The 22152-nt window shown below is 42.7% G+C and overlaps 1 protein-coding gene across 7 annotated transcripts in view; it reads left to right on the forward strand.

Moving 5' to 3' along the window:
- Nucleotides 1–19628, forward strand: part of slc6a9 (solute carrier family 6 member 9) — a 310870-nt gene extending 291242 nt beyond the window's left edge. For all 7 annotated transcript variants that reach the window (XM_085983100.1, XM_085983098.1, XM_085983101.1 and 4 more), the window contains 2 exons: nucleotides 10854–11024; nucleotides 12238–19628. In XM_085983100.1, coding sequence (XP_085839226.1) covers nucleotides 10854–11024; nucleotides 12238–12471 — 405 coding nt within the window. In that variant the 3' untranslated portion in view covers nucleotides 12472–19628. The remainder of the gene's footprint in view (nucleotides 1–10853; nucleotides 11025–12237) is intronic.
- The last annotated feature ends 2524 nt before the right edge of the window (nucleotides 19629–22152 follow it).

Genomic DNA, 22152 nt, shown 5'->3' on the forward strand with positions numbered 1-22152 from the left:
CTCGATCCAGCAAGGAGAATACCGTCTTCTACTGCAATATCGTCTTTAATCGTCCAGTATTGACGAATTGTCGCCTGTACCTGCTGGATTCTCTCCGGCCACCCCTGTATTACTTGTTGTGTGAGTAGTTGCAACTCCTCATCTTTGCTAGTCTCATCTCTGATTTGACTGAGCTTTGTAGGGGTAACATTCACTAGGTGGTGGATTTTTACTGTTAGGCCCTCCACCTCATGTTTCTCATATGGTGACAATCAAGACAACGCATCTGCTAGCACCATTTCCTTTCCTGGCTTATATTTAAGCGTGAAGTCATAGCTTTGGATCCTTAGAAGTAGTCTTTGCAGTCTTGCAGGCGCTTTGCACAGATTCTTCTTATAGATCTGTTCTAGTGGACGATGGTCACTCTCTATTGTAAGTCGCCTGCCATATAGGTATGTATGGAATTTCTCGCATCCGTACACTACTGCTAATAGTCCTCTTTCTATGTTGGCGTATCTCGTCTCGGCTGATGTCAAGGCCTTTGATGCGAAAGCCATCGGCTTTCCTTCCTACACCAGAGCTGCCCCGAGTCCTCTGGTAGAAGCATCTACTTGCAGAGTGACAGGTTTTCTTCTGTAATAATATGACAGACTCATTTCTTTGCACAACAGTTCTTTAAGTTGTTTGAAATTCCTTTCGTGTGATTCAGACCACTGGTATTCGGTGTCTTCTTTCAATAGCTCTCTGAGATTTGTTGTATGCTCCGACATGTATGGGATGAAAGAACTCATGTATTGGACCAAGCCGAGGTAACTCCTCAGCTCTTTCTTGTCTTTGGGTGGTTTCATTTCAGCAATCGCCACAATCTTCTCTGGATTTGGCTTGACTCCCTCTGGTGTATAAATCATACCGAAGAATTGGCATTCCTTGACTTTAACTATGCACTTATCTGCATTTAACTTGATGCCAGCCCTCCTGGTACTCTCCATGGCCTCATGTAGGTGCATGTCATGGTCTCTTTCATCTGCTCCATAGATCTGAATATCATCAGCTATTCCTATAGCTCCTTCACAGCCTCTGTATGTCTCGTCTATTTTCTGTTGAAAGATATCTTGACTGACCTTTAGCCCGAATGGTAGCCGCAGGAATTTGTAACGCCCAAATGGTGTGTTGAATGTTGTCAGTGTTGTTGATTCCTCATCCAACTTCACGTTCCAATATCCATTTCTGGCATCTAGTTTTGAGAAAACCTTGGCTCCTGCCAGTGATGGCGTAATCTCCTCTAGCGTTGGGGTGGGATAGTGGTCACTCTTTATCGCCTGGTTTAGATCTTTGGGGTCCAAACATATTCTGAGACGCCCGTTTGGCTTTTCTCGTACCACAATTGAGTTTACCCAGTCTGTGGGTTCAGTGACCTTTACGATCACTCCCTTTTCTTCCATCTCCTTTAGCTCTCTTTCAAGCTTTGTCTTCAGCTCGATGAGTACTTTTCGTGGAGCATGGATAACGGGCTTTACCTCTGGATCAATGGTGATGTGGTATTGGAAATCTCCGAAACATCCCACTGTATAGAAACATAGAAGATAGGAGCAGGAGTAGACCATTCGGCCCTTCGAGCCTGCTCCGCCATTCAATGAGATCATGGCTGATCATTCAAATTCAGTACCCTGTCCCTGCCTTCTCCCCATATCCCTTGATCCCTTTAGCCTTAAGAAATATATCCAACTCTTTCTTGAATATATTTAATGAACTGGCCTCCACCGCCCTGTGGCAGAGAATTCCACAGGTTCACCACTCTCTGGGTGAAGAAATTCCTCCTCATTTCAGTCCTGAATGTCCAACCCCTTATCCTTAGACTATGACCCATGGTTCTGGAATCCCCAACCATCGGGAGCATCCTTCCAGCATCTAGTCTGTCCAGGCCTGACAGAATTTTATAGGTTTCGATGAGATCCCCTCTCAATCTTCTAAACTCCAGTGAGTATAAGCCCAATCGACACAATCTCTCCTCATACGTCATTCCTGCCATCCCAGGTATCAGCCTGGTGAATCTTCGCTGCACTCCCTCCATGGCAAGAACGTCCCTCCTCAGATAAGGCAACCAAAACTGCACACAATACTCAAGGTGTGGTCTCACCAAGACCCTGTACAACTGTAGCAAGACATCCTTGTTCCTATACTCGAACCCTCTTGCTACGAAGGCCAACATTCCATTTGCCTTCTTAACCGCCTGCTGCACCTGCATGCTTACCTTCAGCAACTGGTGCACAAGAACACCCAGGTCTCTTTGCAATTCCCCTTCTCCCAATCTATTGCCATTCAAATAATAATCTGCCTTCCTGTTTTTGCCACCAAAGTGGATAACCTCACATTTATCCACATTATAGTGCATTTACCATGTTTCTGCCCAATCACCTAACCTGTCCAAATCATACTGGAGTTTCATGACATCCTCCTCGCAGCATACCCTCCCACCCAGCTTTGTGTCGTCTGCAAATTTGGAGATATTACATCCAATTCCCTCGTCCAGATCATTAATATATATTGTGAACAGCTGGGGTCCTAGGACCGATCCTTGCGGTACCCCACTAGTCACTGCCTGCCACTCGGAAAACGACCCGTTTATTCCAACTCTTTGCTTTCTGTCAGCCAACCAGTTCTCTATCCAAGTCAATACCTTGCCCCCAATCCCATGTGCCTTAATTTTGCACGCTAATCTCTTATGTGGGACCTTATCGAAAGCCTTCTGAAAGTCCAAATACACCACATCCACTGGTTCTCCCTTATCTATTTTACCAGTTACATCCTCAAAAAATTCCAGTCGATTAGTCAAGCATGATTTACCTTTTGTAAATCCATGTTGACTTTGTCCGATCCTGTCACTGCTTTCCAAGTGCTCTGCTATTACATCTTTTATAATGGACTCTAGCATTTTCCCCACTACCGATGTCAGGCTTACTGGTCTATAATTCCCCGCTTTTTCTCTGCCACCTTTTTTGAATAGTGGGGTAACATTAGCTACCCTCCAATCCATGGGTACTGTTCCAGAATCTATCAAGTTCTGGAAGATGACCAGCAATGCATCTACTATTTCTAGGGCCACTTCCTTAAGTACCCTGGGATGTAGATTATCAGGCCCTGGGGATTTATCGGCCTTCAGTCCCATCAATTTTCCTAACACCATTTCCCTACAAATACTGATTTCTTTCAGTTCCACCCTTTCATCAGACCCTATGTTCCCCGGTATTTCTGGGAGGTTATTTGTGTCCTCCTTTGTGAAGACAGAACCAAAATATGTATTTAGTTGGTCTGCCATTTCTTTGTTCCCCATTATAAATTTCCCCGATTCTGACTGCAAGGGACCTACGCTTGACTTCACCAATCTTTTTCTCTTCACATATCTATAAAAGCTTTTACAGTCAGTTTTTATGTTCCCTGAAAGCTTACTCTCATATTCTATTTTCCCTTTCTTAATTAATCCCTTTGTCCTCCTTTGTTGAATCCTGAACTGCTCCCAATCCTCAGGGTTATTGCTTTTTCTGGCCAATTTGTATGTCCTCTCCTTGGATCTTATGCTATCCCTAATTTCCCTTGTTACCCACGGTTGAGTCACCTTTTTTGTTTTATTTTTATGCCAAACTGGGATGAATAACTTCTGTCGTTCATCCATTCGGTCTTTGAATGTTTGCTATTGCCTATCCACCGTCACACCCCTTTGAGTGCCATTCTCCAATCAATCCTACCCAACTCGCTCCTCAGAGCATCGTAGTTTCCTTTATTTAAATTGAGGACCCTTGTTTCTGAGTCAACTACTTCATTCTCCATCTAAATGAAGAATTCGATCATATTATGATCGCTCCGACCCAAGGGGCCTCATACAACAAGATTGCTAATTAATCCTTTCTCGTTACATAATACCCAGTCTAAGATGGCCTGATCTCTGGTTGGTTCCTCGACATATTGGTCCAGGAAACCATCTCGTAAACACTCCAGGAATTCCTCCTCCACAGTATTGTTAACCAATTTGGTTAGCCCAATCTATATGTAGATTAAAGTCACCCATGATGACTGCTGTGCCCTTATTGCACGCTTCTTTAATTTCCCTTTTAATGCCATCCCCATCCTCCGCCTTACTGTTTGGAGGTCTATATACCACTCCCACTAATGTTTTTTTCCCCTTAGTATTTCTCAATTCTACCCATACAGATTCCACATCATCAGAGCTAATATCCTTCATTACAATTGTGTTAATCCCTTCTTTAACCAGTAATGCTACCCCACCTCCCTTTCCTTTTTGCCTATCTTTCCTGAATATCGAATACCCCTGGATGTTGAGTTCCCAGTCTTGGCCATCCTTGAGCCACGTTTCCGTAATCCCAACCAAATCATATTCGTTTACCTCTATTTGCGCAGCCAATTCATCCACCTTATTACAAATGCTCCTCGCATTAAGACACAAAGCCTTCAGGCTTGTTTTTTTAACGCTCTTAGACCTATTAGAATTATTATTTACTGTGGCCATGTTTGATTTAAACTGTTGATTTCTCTGACTGCCACTTTTGTTTTTCTCCTTCCTATCTTTTGCTTTTATCCTTGTTTCCCTTTCCTCTGTCTCCCTGCTCAGGTTCCCAACCCCCTTCCATTTTAGTTTAAACCCTCCCCCACAGCACCAGCAAACAAACCCCCTAGGACATCGGTTCCAGCCCTGCCCAGGTGCAGACCATCCGGTTTGAACTGGTCCCACCTCCCCCAGAACCGGTTCCAATGACCCAGGAACTTGAAACCCTCCCCCTGGCATCATTCCTCTAGCCACGTATTCATCTGAAGTATCCTTCTATTTCTTCTCTGACTAGCACGTGGCACTGGTAGCAATCCTGAGATTACTACCTTTGAGGTCCTGTTATTTAATTTACTTCCTAACTCCCTATATTCCGCTTTTAGGACCTCATCCCGCTTTTTACCTACATCGCTGGTGCCTATATGCACCACGACAACCGGCTGTTCACCCTCCCCTTCCAAGATGTTCTGCAGCCGCTCGGAGACATCCTTGACCCTTGCACCAGGGAGGCAACACACCATCCTGGAGTCTCGTTTGCGGCCGCAGAAACGCCTATCTATTCCCCTTACAATTGAATCCCCTATTACTATAGCTCTACCACTCTTTTTCCTCCCATTCTGTGCAGCAGAGCCACCCCTGGTGCCAGGAAGTTGGCTGCTGCTGCCTTCCTCTGATAAGCCATCCCTCCCAACAGTACACAAAGTGGTGTATCTGTTGGAGAGGGGGATGGCCACAGGGTACCCCTGCACTACCTGCCTGTGCCTAGTACTCTGTCCGTTGGTCACCCTTTCCCTTTCTTCCTGTCCAACCTCTACCTGTGGTGTGTCCAACTCCCTAAACGTGCTATTCACGATGTCCCGAGCATCGTGAACGCTCCAGTATGCATCCAATCGCAGCTCCAGCGCCGCAATGCGGTCTCTCAGTAACAAGCTGGGTGCACTTCCTGCACACGTAGTAGAGTTCCCACATATCGCAGGAGGAGCAGATCACAGGGCCGGGCTGTCCTGCCGTGATTTACCCTTTAATTAATTGATTTAAATTAAATCAATCAATCCCACTAATTACACTACAGTTAAATAGTTTTACCAACAGTCCCCGCTACACCAGAGAGACCTTAGAAACTATAAACCAGAGTTAAAGTTTAAAAAAGAGAGAAATACTCACCAACCAATCACTTACCTGCTTCCTGCTGACGTCACACTTTGATTACTTTTTACCTCTCTCCCCTGCTGCTGAATTGGTCGGGCCTCGCTGCTGCCGCCGCTTTTAAGCTCTGCCGATGTTGCTCTCTCCCAGGTCCAGGTCCAGGCTCTGTGGTCGGGCCTCGCTGCTGCCGCCGCTTTTAAGCTCTGCCGATGTTGCTCTCTCCCAGGTCCAGGTCCAGGCTCTGTGGTCGGGCCTCGCTGCTGCCGCCGCTTTTAAGCTCTGCCGATGCTGCTCTCTCCCAGGTCCAGGTCCAGGCTCTGTGGTCGGGCCTCGCTGCTGCCGCCGCTTTTAAGCTCTGCCGATGCTGCTCTCTCCCAGGTCCAGGCTCTGTGGTCGGGCCTCGCTGCTGCCGCCGCTTTTAAGCTGTGCCGATGCTGCTCTCTCCCAGGTCCAGAAACATTCCGGATACATGTCTATCAAGTCTTTTTTACTCTTGATTTGTGGGCGGTTCTCCAGTGGGGTGTTGCTGTCTATCTTCAGTGGCATTTCCGTCAGCTCGTGATGCACTGAGATCAATCTCAACTTCTCGCAGCTGTTTAATCCCAGGATCGCTGGCCCCTCAGTGTCGGTGACATAGAACATGCAGTTGATGTTCTTTCTTTTATGTGTCCCTTTGATAAAGGTTATTCCGAGTTGTTTAATCTCACTCCCCCCCCGTATGCTGTCAGCGTGACATTACTTGCCTTTAAACAACCATTTTTTGGGTAGCCATCTTCTCTCAGGTTTTCGGGAAAGATCTGCTGGTACAGTCTCAATGGGAGAATGTTGCTTTGAGCCCGTGTCCAGCTTCAACTTTAAGTCGATGGTTTTGGGCCGACCTTTGATCTTTTTTTTGATTTGGATGATGGTGTGCAATTCTCTCCTCTGAGTATTTTCCGCTCTGGACATCTCGTGAAGCTGTATCTTTATGGTTTCGATGTTTAGTGCATTGTCGTGATCATCATCATCATCCTGCTCATCCATGGCATGGATATTGTGTTTCTTTCTCTGGTTCTGCTGTCTGCCTTTGTTTTTGATGTATGTTCCTTCTTTCTTCGTTCTACACCTCTTTTCCCAGTGGTTTAGTTTGCCACATGCATTGCAGCTTGTTCCATATGCTGGACATTTCCTCTTGTCTGTGTAATCGTGCGGTCTTCCACAATTTCTGCACATGTTTCCCCCGTTGTCATGTGCATGTCTTTGTGTGTTGTACTTTTCTCTCACTGCATCCACTCTGTTGTCCGTCTCAGAAGCCGTCCGCATGTCAGCCATTTGAGAAATCAGCGTTTTCATTTGCTGCTTCATGGCTTCATGAGCTCTCGCAGTATCTATAGCCTCTGTTATTCCGAGCTTTTCTTTTCCTATCAGGGCTTTTTGTACCTCTACATGCGCTGACCCCCATATTAGCTGGTCCACAAGCCTTTCTTCCATTTCCTTAAATTTACACTTGCTGGCTTCATTTCTCAGCCTTGTCAGGAAATTGTCAGCTGTTTCACCGGGTTCCTGTCTTAGACTTTGGAATTTGTATCTGTGTATACGGTGATTGGATTTAGGCTCTAGATGGTTGCTGAATTTATCAAAAATTGTCGCAGGGTTTTCCTTTTCCTCTTCAGTCAAACTCCAGCTATTATACAAATCTAGACCTTTTTCTGCTGTCCACAACAGAATGTAACTAACCTTTTCCTCGTTGGTAGCGCCCTTCAGGAAGCTTTTGAATGTAAGCTCACATTTCTGTTTGAACTTGCGGAATGCTTCTGCTATATCGTCGGCTTCCCATTTCATGAGGGGTTGCATTTGCACAGTCGTCATTTTAGTTTCCCGTACGAGTCACTCTCAAATCGCCGCAGACATCGGCACTCACAATCAGCTCATAAAATCACTTTTCGTCTTATTCGTAGTTCATATAGCACAATTTTTTACTCACTTATACCGCTGCCACCATGTTGTGTCTCCTGGTGTTCTTATACTATAAATAATACAGACACTTTTAGCTCATTTTAGTTACTGCTTTTACTAGCTGTATTCTTGCCTTGTTTCTGTGCTGCCGCATGGTGCGGAGTGATACAAGATGTCTGACGCTGCACTGTGCACTGCCCGTGCACAGTGTGCCACATAGCAATATAACTACACCATACCAAAGTAGTTCCATACCAAAGTAGTTCCATTTAACGATGTGATACTTTTATAACAATGTAACAGTGACTCACCTTATTTACCCTCTTTCTGCAGACTCTTGTTAACCACTTCCCCTCATAGCACAGCCAGGGTCAGGAACTCGCCATGGGGGAAGGGTTATGATTTGGAACCCACTTCCTACCACTCGGTGGTACTATGTTCAGGAATGACAGTGTGCTGCATTACCATGTCTGTGCTGGTTCTACCCCTTTGACTGTGCATAGCCAATTCTTATCAATAGCAAGTTCAGTGTGCCAATAAAAGCTTGATCATGTCGGATATTTCTTTAATCAGGAGCTCTCTTTTCTACTACCCACTACTACTAACTCACTCAGGACTGGCCCTTGGGATAAATTGCTTCTAACCATATCCTTGTAAGTGGAGAATGCTATAAAGCACTTTACAGTAACTGCCTAAAATCTATAACATTTTCATTAGCAGACATAAGAACATAAGAATTAGGAGCAGGAGTCCTCCATACGGCCCCTCGAGCCTGCTCTACCATTCAATGAGATAATGGCTGATCATCGACCTCAACTCCACTTTCCTGCCCGATCTCCATATCCCTTGATTCCCTTAGAGTCTAAAAATCTATCTATCTTAGCCTTGAATATACTCAAAGACTCAGCATTCACAGCCCTCTGGGGCAGAGAATTCCAAAGATTCACAACCCTCCGAGTGAAGAAATTCCTCCTCATCCCGGTCTTAAATGGCCTACCCCTTATCCTGAGACTATGCCCCCTAGTTCCAGACACTCCAGCCAGGGGAAACAACCTCTCAGCATCTACCCTGTCAATCCCCTTCAAAACCTTGTATGTTTCAATGAGATCACCTCTCATTCTTCTAAACTCCAGAGAGTATAGGCCCATTCTACACAATCTCTCATCATAGGACAGCCCTCTTATCCCAGGAATCAAACTAGTGAACCTTCGTTGCACCGCTTCCGAGGCAAGTATATCTTTCCTTAGATAAGTAGACCAAAACTGTGCACAGTATTCCAGGTGTGGTCTCACCAAGGCCCTGTACAATTGTAGCAAGACTTCCTTACTCTTATACTCCAACCCCCTTGCAATAAAGGCAAACATGCCATTTACCTTCCTTATTGCTTGCTGTACCTGCATGCCAACTTCTTGCACGAGGACACCCAAATCTCTCTCAACACCAACATTTAAAAGTTTCTCACCATTTAAAAAATGTTCTGTTTTTCTATTCTTCCTACCAAAGTGAATAACCTCACATTTCCCTACATTATACGCCATCTGCCACCTTACTGCCCACTCACTTAGTCTATCTATATCCCTTTGCGGACTCTTTGTGTTCTCCTCACAGCTTACTGTCCCACCTAGCTTTGTATCATCAGCCAACTTGGATACATTACACTCGGTCCCTTCATCTAGGTCATTAATATAGATTGTAAATAGCTGAGGCCCCAGCACTGATCTTTGTGGCACCCCACTAGTTACAGCCTGCCAATCTGAAAAAGACCCGTTTATCCCTACTCTCTGTTTTCTGTCCATTAACCAATCCTCTATCCATGCTACTATATTACCCCCAACCCCATGCACCCTTATTTTGTGTAATAACCTTTTATGTGGCACCTTATCAAATGCCTTTTGGAAATCCAAATATACTACATCCACTGGTTCCCCTTTATCTACCCTGCTAGTTACATCTTCAAAAAACTCTTAATAAATTTGTCAAACATGATTTCCCTTTCATAAAATCATGTTGACTCTGCCTAATCGTGTAATGATTTTCTAAGTGCCCTGATACCATTTCCTTAAAAATGGATTCCTGCATTTTCCTGATGACAGGCTAACTGGCCTGTAGTTCCCTGTTTTCTCTCTCCCTCCTTTCTTGAATAGCGGTGTTACATTTGCTACCTTCCAATCCGCTGGGACCATTCTAGAATCTAGGGAATTTTGGAAGATCAAAACCAATGCATCCACTATCTGTGCAGCCACCTCTTTTAGAACCCTAGGATGTAGGCTGTCAGGTCCAGGGGATTTGTCAGTTTTTAGTCCCATTAGTTTCTCTAGTACTTTTTCTCTACTTATATTAATTACGTTAAGTTCCTCACCCTCATTAGACCCTTGGTTCCCCACCATTTTTGGTATGCTTTTTGTGTCTTCTACTGTGAAGACAGATACAAAATATTTGTTTAATGTTTCTGCCATTTCCTTATTCCCCATAATAATTTCTCCTGTCTCAGCCTTTAAGGGACCAACGTTTACTTTTGCTAATCGCTTCCTTTTTACATACTTGTAGAAGCTCTTACAATCGTGTTTTTATATTTCTTGCTAGTTTTCTCTCGTTCTATTTTTTTTACCTTTTTAATCAAATTTTTGGTCATCCTTTGCTGGTTTCTGAAACTCTCCCAATCTCAGACTTACTACCATTCTTCACAACATTATAAGCTTCTTCTTTCAATCTAATGCTATCCTTAACTTCTTTAGTTAGCCACGGATGGATCACTTTTCCCGCGTAGTTTTTATTTCTCAATGGAATGTATTTTTGTTGAGAATTATGAAATATTTCTTTAAATGCTAGCCACTGCTTACCTACCGCCATACCTTTTAATCTATTTTTCCAATCTACCTTAGCCAACTCGCCCCTCATACCTATTTAATTGGCTTTATTTAAGTTTAAGACTCTAGTTTCGGACTTAAGCAAGTCACTCTCAAACTTAATGTGAAATTCTATCATATTATGATATCACTGCCCCAGAGGATCCTTTACTATGAGATTGCCATTACAAACGGAAGAGAAAAGTTTCCTTTTGAGAAGGATAGCTTGCTCCAAGAGTAATCTGAGCTCATTTAAATGAATAAGAAAAATTCTCACCGTGAGAAACTTGCTCTTAGATGGAACTTGCTTTTTATCAGAAATGTTGTTAAGTATGTTAACCATTTAGATTTGAGTGAAGTTAATCATACTTTTATTTGTTCTTTTCCAGTTCATACTGGTGTTCACTGTTGTCCAGTATAAGCCCATCAGCTACAATAACTATGTGTACCCAACCTGGGCTGTCACTCTCGGTATCTTGATGGCACTCTCCTCAGTAATCTGTATCCCGATTTATGCCATTTGGAAGATATGCACATCAGAGGGCTCCACATTTTTGGAGGTGAGTGGACAAAGTAGTAAATTGATTCCACTATATGTGCCCAGGGTAAGTAATACTTTCAAAAATGAGAAATCTAAGTGAAGGACAATATGACGGTTTTAAAGATTAGAAGAGAAGACAAAATAAATCAAGAAGTATTGGTTAGATGATGCCAGGCTTGGCTTTTAAAAGCCTGCAGATTGTAGAAGGGAAGATTCAGGAGTTCCAGTTTTGAGTCCTGTGGAAGAAGGCATTAGATTGAGAAACTATGCAATAGTTATACCTGCTCCAAATGTTGATGACCTTTTGCATGAAGAAATTCTTCCTGACATGTCCTAAACATTCCTTTCAATAGTTTTAACCCTGCCCCTTTTTCTAGTATTTTCGTCATCTTTCGAAGTAGAAGCTCAGATGAACTTTATTCATACCCTTTAATATCTTTTGTACTTCTGTAAGTGTTGCCTCCTTTCCAAATGCACGCGCCTCAGTTTCTGCAATCTTTCCTTGTAACTCAGTCCTAGGATCAGCTATGTGAACCTTCTCTTCACTGTCTCCATTGCTTGAAATTTTTCCTTAATGTCTTAGCAACCAAAACTGAGTACAGTACTGAAGGTAAAATAGAAATGTTACAGTATGTTAAATAATAGAATTAAAAGAAAGAACAATGGGGAGAAAAGTGGCAAGCATAAGTAAAGTCTTAAGTTTCTCTTATTTAAAATTGTTTTTAAATATGTATTTGAGTTGCATAGGGTTAATATTACAGTAATAAAGCTACATTAGAGGAGTCTTATTGTTGTAATATTAGTGTTTGTTTCAGCTAAAAACTTAAAGTCAGAATTTCTTAGACTTGCCAGCAATAGCATGTAAAAAAAACATTTGTTTTAAATCAGTTTTTAAATCGGTTTAAAAAGGCTTCTTATTTGGGCACTTATAATTTATGCATGCATTTTAGCCAACGATAGCAAGCATTGTCCTGTCATGATCTGGCTGAAGAGAAGTTGCTAATGATCTCTCCAGATTAATCAAGGTCTGCTCTTACTCAGTGTAAAATATCCACTTTGAAATAGTTTTGCTTGTAGATGAAATGAGAAAACGAAATTAGTATAGAAACTAGATACGGAGGAATAGTCTGTTCAGGCCAACTTGGCAAGTTGGTGATCAGAATTCCTCTTTTCTAATATCGGTTGGCAGAGTTCAAGTTCAGCCTCACCAAGTCCCTTTCTTGCTCTTCCAGCGTCTGAAAAATGCAAATAAACCAAGCAAGGACTGGGGACCCGCTTTATTGGAGCACCGCACTGACCGATATGCCACGCTGGGCAGCCCATCTTATGAGTTCAATCTTGAAATTCAGCAACTCAATCCGGATAAAGAGCGAGAGAAGGAGCAACTACCAACAGAAAATATAGAACATAACCTCAACATACAGGGCAGCAATGGTTCTGCCAGAACACAGGACCCTAATGTGTAGTCAAAGTCCTTTTTAAATCAAAGAAGACAATTAATTGGGGGGGGGGCGGGTGGCGGGAAATAGAGCCTTTACTTATGGTGAAAGGTTCTTTTCCTTTAATTTCCTATCCGATCTATGAAATTTGACAAGTAGCCAACACAACTTAATTGATTGTTTTTTTTTCAGGTATGTGTTATTTTTTTCTTTTCATTTTTTTTTTACAGACATCAATAGAACCATGTAACTTAATATTTAAATCCAATTTTTTTCAGAAATCAGTTATTTTTTGTTGTCATTTTGTGGCATGCAGTACTTTGTATAAATACTATTTGTACATTAGTGCACCATAGCTGATCAAAAAGTTTTGCAGCCACAATATAGTTTTCTTCTGGCTGTCCTATTTCTTTTGGACATTGTTTGTGCCTATCTACTCCACACTATAGCACTGCTTTTTATCAACATCAAGTTTTATATCTCAATAGTTAGTAAGTTACAATAAAAGCTGAAAGAACAATTAGGGAAGGATGCTGAAGTTAATGCCCATTGTATAGGAAATGTGTGACTACACATTTCAAAGTGACCAACTGTCCACCAAGCCAAACTATCTTGGGGATACGAATTGCTCTGGTCACTGTATGTAGTAGCTTTGTACCATTTTTTTTTTTGAATGCAATTCTAATGTTTTTATATACAGTAGATATATATTAACCAGAGCAAATCTTCCCCCATAGTAAGCCAAGATGTTTCCATTGTAGCTTTTACAGAAGACACAGATAAAAGGTACAATACACATATTTAAGTCATTTGTACTGAAGCTCTACACCAGTTGTAGCTGCAGCTATCGGAGATGGCAGACAAATGAATACCAATTCTTATTGTTTTCCATTCACAAAAAATGGCCTCTCTATCACTGAAATAGCTTCTCTCATTTGTAATAGTAACTCCTCCATCACTATCACGCTCAGATGTGCTCTTACATATCAGTATCTCTGCATAAGAGAGTCAATACTAGTAAACCAACTGTACAGTGTGCATGCTCAACACAGTATCAGACATGCACGAATACATAGGAATATTTGATCATTTATTGGTATGTGAGATGCTCGATTTCCCAAATCCATTGGCACAACCCTGTGACATACTTTAACCTATCGTTTACCTGATATGTACTGTTTAAGTGGAGATTAAATAACACAGAACAGTTGTTATCGAGGGTTTGCGTAGTTTTTAAGGAAGAGGCAGTGATGTGTTAATGAAAAGTTTGGCAAAGAGACTGGGGCTGATAATGCATTCCTGGCACATTAAACGCTGGCCGTATCTGAGGAGCTTCAAACTGACCTGGCCCCACAATACAAAGCTAGCTCATTTAATTATTTAGACAGTGCTTCTAGCACATAGCACATTTCATGCGGTGGGATTGGGGTCGGTGGGGGGGGGGGCACCGAGATCCTAGAGATGGGTTATTGGGTGTCAGTAGCTGTTAAAGAACTGTAACTGCCTTTAAAGAGGTGTCTGATTTCTTTTTGTTGAAAATCTATTTTGGGGAAAACAGGCCAATTGGGTGTTAGCGGTCATGGTACAGGAAATCCTGCAACAAACAGGAGTCCAATGCAAAGGTGAGAGCCATTCAAAAATGGAGCCTTTCCAATGTTTTTTTAAATGTGCTTCCCTTAAAATGCCTTTTTAAAATGGGTACCAAAAGGTCTGAAGCGCTGGTCCAGTGCTCCTCTTGCATTATGGGTCTTTGACAGTCTGGGGTAGAGGTGGGGGGCGGGGGAGCTGTGAAAATTAAATTAAATTGCACAACCTTTTACCCACCTGCTGCATTCGAATAGTTTCAGGAAAGAAATTTACTTGAGAAGGAAAAATACTGTTTAAGCACAATGTGAGTAATTTTCAACTGCTGCTCACTGTTTATCATCAGGTGGTCACTACGGACACCCCTTTGACAGCCAAGGCCCGTCTGATTCAATTTTCAGGCAGACTTTTAAATGGGCGCCCATCATTCCTGCCCAAAAGAGGCAGGAGGCTGTTTAAACATGCAAGTCAAGATCCTCTGCCGGTTGTAGGGCCCCGATTGTCATTTTCATGTATAAATGGGCAGAGCATGTGCCATGCACGTTGGGCCCTGTTATACCAAGCATTAAATGGCCTATCTGGTGGTCTTTAAAAGGACTCCTGGAAGCCACTCCAAAATGTGCTGGAAAACGTTGAGGCCCAGAGCAGCAGGCGTACTTCCCTGAGCCCCACAAAAACTGCTGGCACTTTCTTACCCCCACCCCCCCATGGGCCCAATCTGCCAATCAGCTCTGCGCTGAAGACAGTGGATTTTTGTGCCTAATAAAACCAGTGAGCTGCAGTGTCCATTTGGCAGCCATTGCCCACCAGTTAAATTCAAATGAGGACTGGACCTAGAAATGGTTTGTGCTGCCTGAGGGTGGCTTTGGGCGGGCACCGCGGACTTACCTACACCCAATAACGTAAGGTAGTCTGGAAAAAGAAAATGGGGAGAGGGTGTTCATAAACATGCAGGGCTTGCTGTAAGGATAGATAGAACAGCACAAACAGATGACGTATCCCTTTGATGCTTTGGAATCTGTTTTTTCACCCCCAGACAAAGTTGTGACAAAAACGGGTCACCTCATTTTTTTTTTCGGTGGCCCTTTGAAACCCATGTACAGTTGCATTGATGTGTCAAATTGTGAAGTGCTTAAATTGTACAGTGTGCATTCCAGCCCTAACCTAACAAATACAGAATGGGTTTATGCCAAGAGATGTTGTGCTTGGATCCAAATTTTGATCGGATCAGGAATTTCCATATAATGGAATTAAATGGGAATGTTCCATTAGGATTCAATTTCTGGAACAGAATTATGTTTATATCGGAATGTTTGCATGATGGGAATGGTCATGATGGGATTCCGTGCCTGGCTGTGATACACATTTATGTAGATTCCATTGCATTTGCTTGATAATTTGAAATCTTGATTACATGGAAATAATGTAATATAACAAAGTAGATATTGCCATTATAAAGCTGCAAATTAAATTGTCTCTTTCCTTGTTCGCCTTTCTATCCCTTTCCCTTCTTCATTCTGTCCTAAAGTCACTCTTATCATCCAAATTTGTTCTTTTAAACTTTTCCTAATGGGGTTTAATCTCGGCTGGGCAATTGAGTCACCAGCCCATACCAACCTACGTTCTGCATATATTGACTGCATTTGAGGGTTATAGTAGCACTCTAGTCTCGGAGTCAGAAGGTTGTGGGTTCAAGTCCCACTCCAGAGACTTGAGCATAAAATCTAGGCTGATACTCCATTGTAGTACTGAAGGAGTGCTGCATTGTTGAGGTGCCGTCTTTTGGTTGAGACGTTAAACCAAGGCCCTGTCTTCCCTCTTAGGTGAACGTAAAAGATCCCATGGCACCATTTTGAAGAAGAGTTCTCTCCGGTGCCCTGGCCAACATTTATACTTCAAAAGTACTTCATGGGCTGTAAAGCACTTTGGGACGTCCTGAGGCCGTGTAAAGCGCTATATAAATTGACCTAGAAGAGACCTGAAAAGTGTACACTTAGTCCCTCATCCTTTAGCTTCAGGCATTATAACACAAGCTTCATGCCTTCAGGCCGTACAATACACTCAATCACTTTTATAACCTAATGGGAAATAGTTTACAAATTACAGCCAAAAAATAACAGTCAATATGTGTTCTATTATACTCCTGAGCTAAATTTACTGCCCTTTAACCCCCTTAATTCATATTGAGAAAGCACTTTGCTGACTTCCATTAGCAGACAGCAGGGAAAAGTATTTTCTCACACAGTTCAGTTAATCACATTTTGTGTTTCAGTCTAAGGAAGCTTGACCAAGGTGATATATGTCTGTACAGCTTCCTGACCCGGTGACTCTAAGCTGTTATAATATTGATATATTAGTATTATTAATATTCGGTGACAAACTTTGTTCTAGTTTAAGGAAATCTTTTTCTTTCTTTGTCAGGTAACAAAGCAAAATGTGTATAATGATTAAGGTTAATTCAGTGGAGGCTGACTGGTAATAATTTGGTTTGGCAAGGAAATACTTAGCCACTAACAGCTCAATAAAATTTGGCATACATGTCATTTAAAGATGTGCTTCATTTTTGGTGCAGTGAAAGTAATTGCCAACCAAGTCAGTAAACATTACCTTCCATCAGTGCCAGTGCTCCCCCATTCATGGACCTCAGAGCCTAGATTTTCCAATCTGTGTTATTGTAATGCCAGCAGTAAACCATTTAAGATAAAAGAAATGGGTTTTACTTTAAATGGGAAACCACTTGTACTAAAATAACACTGATTGGTAAATTCAGGCTTATGTCTCTTGTTATTACATAAGGTTGGAAATGTCTACAGTACGCTTGCACATGCATCTCTCTAGATGATGTTTACAGTGGTGCAGACCTTGGACTATTCAAACCTAGAAAAAGTCACAGCAACACCACATAACCCCTTCAGTGGCACACAGCATAGTAGATTAAAGGGTCACACTGGTGTCACACCATGACTATGTTTTACAATACACTGATATGTCTCGATTAGGTGAGGGGGGGGGGGTTAGATTACAGTGCTCACTCTTCAGTGAAGTTCACTCAAGCACACACCTTTATAGTGTAAACAATGATCTGGATTGAACCATGTTCCTGGTTCGCTTTAATGTTCTCATTGCTCTCTTTGTTTGATTTGTTTTCTGTGCATGCACTTTCTCTGTCTCTTTCTCACGATTACCAATCCTTTCAACCTTCTGCCTATTTATAGCTGTAAATATGTAGATTTGTAATCTATCAAGTGTTCCATCCTACCTAGCCATTGCCCAATTCTTTCACCTTTTCTGAATGGCACACTCTTGTATTCACTCAGTAATGGTTATTGGGAAGACCTTTGTAGCCCGTGCTTCCTTCCTACCTCTGACCTTTATTATCTATATAAAACACTCGTGCTATATTTAATGTATGAGTTAAGTTGAGCACCGCCTTGCTTTTCCTTTTAGATGTATGTGCTGGAAAATAAAGGAAGTTTTTACTGTCCAATGTGCCAATAGCTCAAAATGAGAACTATAATTGTGTACACAGTATTTTCTTGATAGTGTATATTGTTTCAAGTGACTGTAACCTGTAGTCTTATATGAAAGGTTTACTTGATTCTTTCAATGTTTAGAAGAGAGAAATATATATAAAAGAAGCTACTTACTTGTATAAATCTCTTGCAGTCTGGGGTCAGTTGCATAAATCAGATATTAATGAATGCTGTAAAACATTCACATCTCAATGTGTGATCTGATTTTGTTACTGTTATTTGTGGTTCATAACTGTATTTTGCTTATTGTACATTTAATATAATAATGTTCATACTCTTTAAAAAAAACTTAGCACTGGGGAAGACATCACAAAAATGAGTGAATGTTTTATAAAATGTGAGATTTCTACAGCTCAAACCTGATTGGAACAAAATCTCTCATTACAAATCAATTGTAACAAACTCCACCTCCAACTCCCCGGACCCAGTTGTTTCTGAAGCATGTTTCAAGGACTATAAACTTTATAATAAGATGAACAGCCCTGATAAGAGATGCTTGGCTAGTTCTCATCTTCTACCCATTCCTCTCCCACCCCTCCACCGCAACCCCCCGCCCCCCCCCCCCCGCAACTTCTCTTAAGTTAGTGGTAATCAGGTTTCACTGTAATTTCACGGTATTCTAGTTGTGAACCAAATTGCCTCATTAATGAGAAATAGAAATGCATTCTTTGGATCGTGGGTTGTCTATAAAAAAAGGGATTTTCCCAGTGAGCTCCATGTATTTAGGCTGGTATCTGAAATAATTGATGCCCAATGTGTGTTACTTTTCCTTCAGGCAAAAGGTCAAGATGATTGGCCTGAGAAAATGTAGATAAAACTTCTTCACCACCTCGCGCCTTTACTGTACAAGTGAAATCTAGACTGCACAGTCAGTTCCCTCTGGAAGTAACAGAAATTTCTACATTCTCCATGTTTTTGTTGTCCTTTAACACAACCATTCCCCACGCAGGAGGTTTGGCCAGATAACTAGTCTTCCAGTCCACATGCAGTGTTACTTTACGACGAGAAAATACTGGAGAGTGCATGGAAGTGGCCCACATTAAGTCACCTCCTGAATTTTCCTTTTGTGCTCTGAGTGGAGTGTCTTTACGTCGCTGTGGCACCTCCACCAACCATCGCAGATCAGATAGGGAACTCATTATTTGGTGAATTGAACGGACAAATCCACATTCACTCCCACTCCATGCCACATGTAATTGCTACAATCGAAATAATGGCTCTCATATGTTTGAGCTTACTGTGGATGGAGACTTCAGTTACAGTACGTGCAACTGGCTGAAAGATTTACAAGTAATAATAAAGTGTGGAGAAAATAGATATTTGGGGTGGGGAGGGGGCAGTGCGGTGGGGCATCAGAGAACCAAGTCTCTTTAAATGTCATCTTATTGGTGGACTTGGTGACATGTTGGATTAAAACATTATTCCTTCAGCTCTGGGCCAGCCTAGGCATGAAGGTCTCCTTCTGATGGCGAGGTGAAATGTGTATGGGCTGACCTAATCCTGCTCCTAATGACCACAAGTCTACCATACACAAGTGCCCATAATTTAACATAACTGCATCAAATCTTACTCAGAGGCTAGCTGGAATAGGAAGTGGAAATGTTATGATCTCCCTAGGTTTGGGTTTCAATGAACACTTGTGGCAGTTTAACCTATGCTATACTTGATTGTGCTTGATGCCAACAGAGTACCAAAATTTGCATTCCCCCAAATTGATCATCTTCACCTGAATTGGCGCAAAAATTGACCAAAACAAAGTTGTTGTTTGATTTTGACACCTTAATAGCGGTTTCTCTGTGGCAGTTTGGTTCAGCTCCCCATGGCTGCTTTTATGCAACAGGCCCCACATTCACTACCACTGGTGCTGAGGGAATGGTGTAACAGGAAGAGGATTCGTAGCAGGACAACATGTTAGCACAATGTTCATTACATCAAAAAATCTGCTGTAAATTTTATTCATTTACAAACTGAAACCCAGCAAAGCTTTAAAATGGAACCTGTAGATTCCAGAGTATGTTTATTTTAGAATCTGTCAGAAATGTGAATTAAAAAAGTAATTAACCTGCAGTGTTTTAAATTTGTTTTTTTTTCATATCATGACCAAATTACTTGACGGTTATTCTTGTGTATAGTTACCAGACTAATCAAGTAGCCAGGTACTTTGCTTCCTAAAAAGGGTGACGTAAAATCTGCAAATTTTTATATGTGATTAAGAATAACAAGCTTGCAAAAGAACCAGTGTTAGTTCTCGAGTGCTCATGGTACCAAATGACCTGCCAATCATTTGGCCTGAAATTGGAAGTCTTGTTCAGAGAGGCAATATGAATGAACAGTGTGGGAGATTTTTAAAAGATTACATTAGTTCAGTAGAAAGTGTTTTTCTGAGGGGTTAGTGAAAGCACATTATTGGGATAGAGAAGAGAGAACATTACCCTCTATGACTGTGCTTGATCCTGACACTATGAGCAGTGAAATTGTAAACCCGTTCTTTATAAACAGGTTTATGATTTTTAAAAAAGACTTGCATTTATATAGCGCCTTTCATGACCACCGAACGTTTCCTTACAGAAAGCACATGGGAAATCTTGCCCTCGGGTGTCAGAAATTTCCACTTCCCAACACTTGTATCTATCACCTTGATGAGTAGCATAAACTAAAGCAGTGGTCTTATAAGGCTATGCCGGGGTCAATTTTAACCCAGTGTGGGTTTTGGGTAGGTGGGGTGCGGGATGAGTGTGAAACCCACTCGTCGGCCTACGTTTCATGCCCGAGATACCTTGGGGGGAAAAATTCGGTTGGTTTGTGCCTCCCGTTAGTGCCTTAAGAGTGCGCTAATGGGGCACAAAGCAACTAGCGCCCGTGCGCAGCGATGTTTCCCGCTCACGAAATTAACTAGATATTTTGCGGCAGCACTAAACACTACCGCCACGATCTCCTGCGCCGGAAGATTGTGACATCAGTCGAGTGAGCAACGCCCTGGACCGGATATTGAGTGGCGCCCCCTGTCTTACCGCCTGTCGCTAGCAACGACAGGTTGAGGGGAGCGTTTTGCAGTCGGGAAGGGACTGGGAGAGCGCTATTTAAAGGCGACCGCTTCCTGCCTTTTTTTCGTCAGCGAAATTTTTGCACCACGCATTCTGAGAGAGAGAGAGAGAGAGACTGCAGGAGATATTCAAAGCTGTGTTGAGGAGTTTTGGGTACTGAGCAGCACTTTGCAGGTTCTTTCTGATTTGATCTTCCTTGCATCAATTTAGAAGAGAATATGGGGGCTGCACTCTGAGCTCTTTCCCTGGGCCTCTCCATTGTTCTTTCCAACAGATTTGATGTACAGGTCTCTCCAGGCCGAGATTCAAGGCTGCAATGAGCAGGATGTGGATGGAGAGCAAGATCGACTCTCCTCTTTAAGAACTGGCCGGCGCCAGTGTGTCTGTGCTCCATTGCTGACTGACATCACATGAGCTTCGCCAGCGCTCTGAGGTAGCACCTCGCTCCTCGACCTTTGCGCCATAAGACAGGTGTGTAGCGCCTGATTTAGCACTCCAATCACCTCCAGGGGCGATAAAAGCCAAGTTTGCAGTTGGAGGCGATAATTAACGCCAGGCGCTAATCTTTGCGCCCGGCCGATAATTGCGCCCCAAATGGGGCAATACTGAATTTCTCCCTCCTTCCAGGCCTCATTTAAATGCCACCAGTCCACTTCACACACGGAAGAAGAGGTCGCAGAGCGGCCACCGGCAGGGGAAGATCCGGCCGGCCCTTGGGCTCTCAGGTAAGTGGTGGGGAGGAGGGAGGGAAGGATTCCAGGGTAGGGAAAGCTGTGACTTTCCTGGTGGTGCCCAGAGGAGCGCTCCTGGCCCCACAAAGAAAGTTTTGCACTTACCCTGGAGGGAGTCTTCGTCCTTCCCACCAGCTGCCAACCTGATTCAGCCTGGCGGGGAAGACAGCATCCCCACTTGAGTCATTGGTGTAATAGCGCCTCGAGTGGCATGAATTCACGAGGCCATCGCCTGCTTTAGGTGGCCAGCTCATCCAGCTGAACACCACTGTGTAAGGTTAAAATCGCAAATGGCAGGAAAGGGCTGCATTGGGAGAGGATAAGAAACCTGTTTTTAACTGTCATCTTGTGTAGGGTTAAAATCGACCCCATCAATAGACACTTTTGCTCTCTTCTGGAATATCTGAAAGTATTTGTGACTTACCGACTCCCATCTCTGTGTAATAGTGCTGTATGAAAAGTCTGACTGAGGGAGATCGGAGCTGCTGGAAAGTACCATGGACATACTTGTGGTGTGCCTCGGTAATAGTTCCTGCTGCATGTGAAACCTCACCAACACATTTTCTTTTTCACGCAGCACGAGTCCCTTGTTCAGGATTTTCATACAGCAACTTCTAATCTAGTGTTCCTGACCACCCATTTTAAAATGGCCCTGTATGGGGAGGGTGGAGATCTGACAGTTACTGTGATAGAGAATTTCACCACCGGTTTAAGTCTCGGCCTCATAAGAAGTAGGAGCAGGAATAGACCATACAGCCCCTCAAGCCTGCTCCGTCAATCAATAAGATCATGGCTGATCTTCGACCTCAACTCCAT

This window comes from Somniosus microcephalus, chromosome 3, assembly GCF_052327205.1.
Source record: "Somniosus microcephalus isolate GS21.2 chromosome 3, FLI_Smic_1.0, whole genome shotgun sequence".
NCBI lineage: Eukaryota > Metazoa > Chordata > Chondrichthyes > Squaliformes > Somniosidae > Somniosus > Somniosus microcephalus.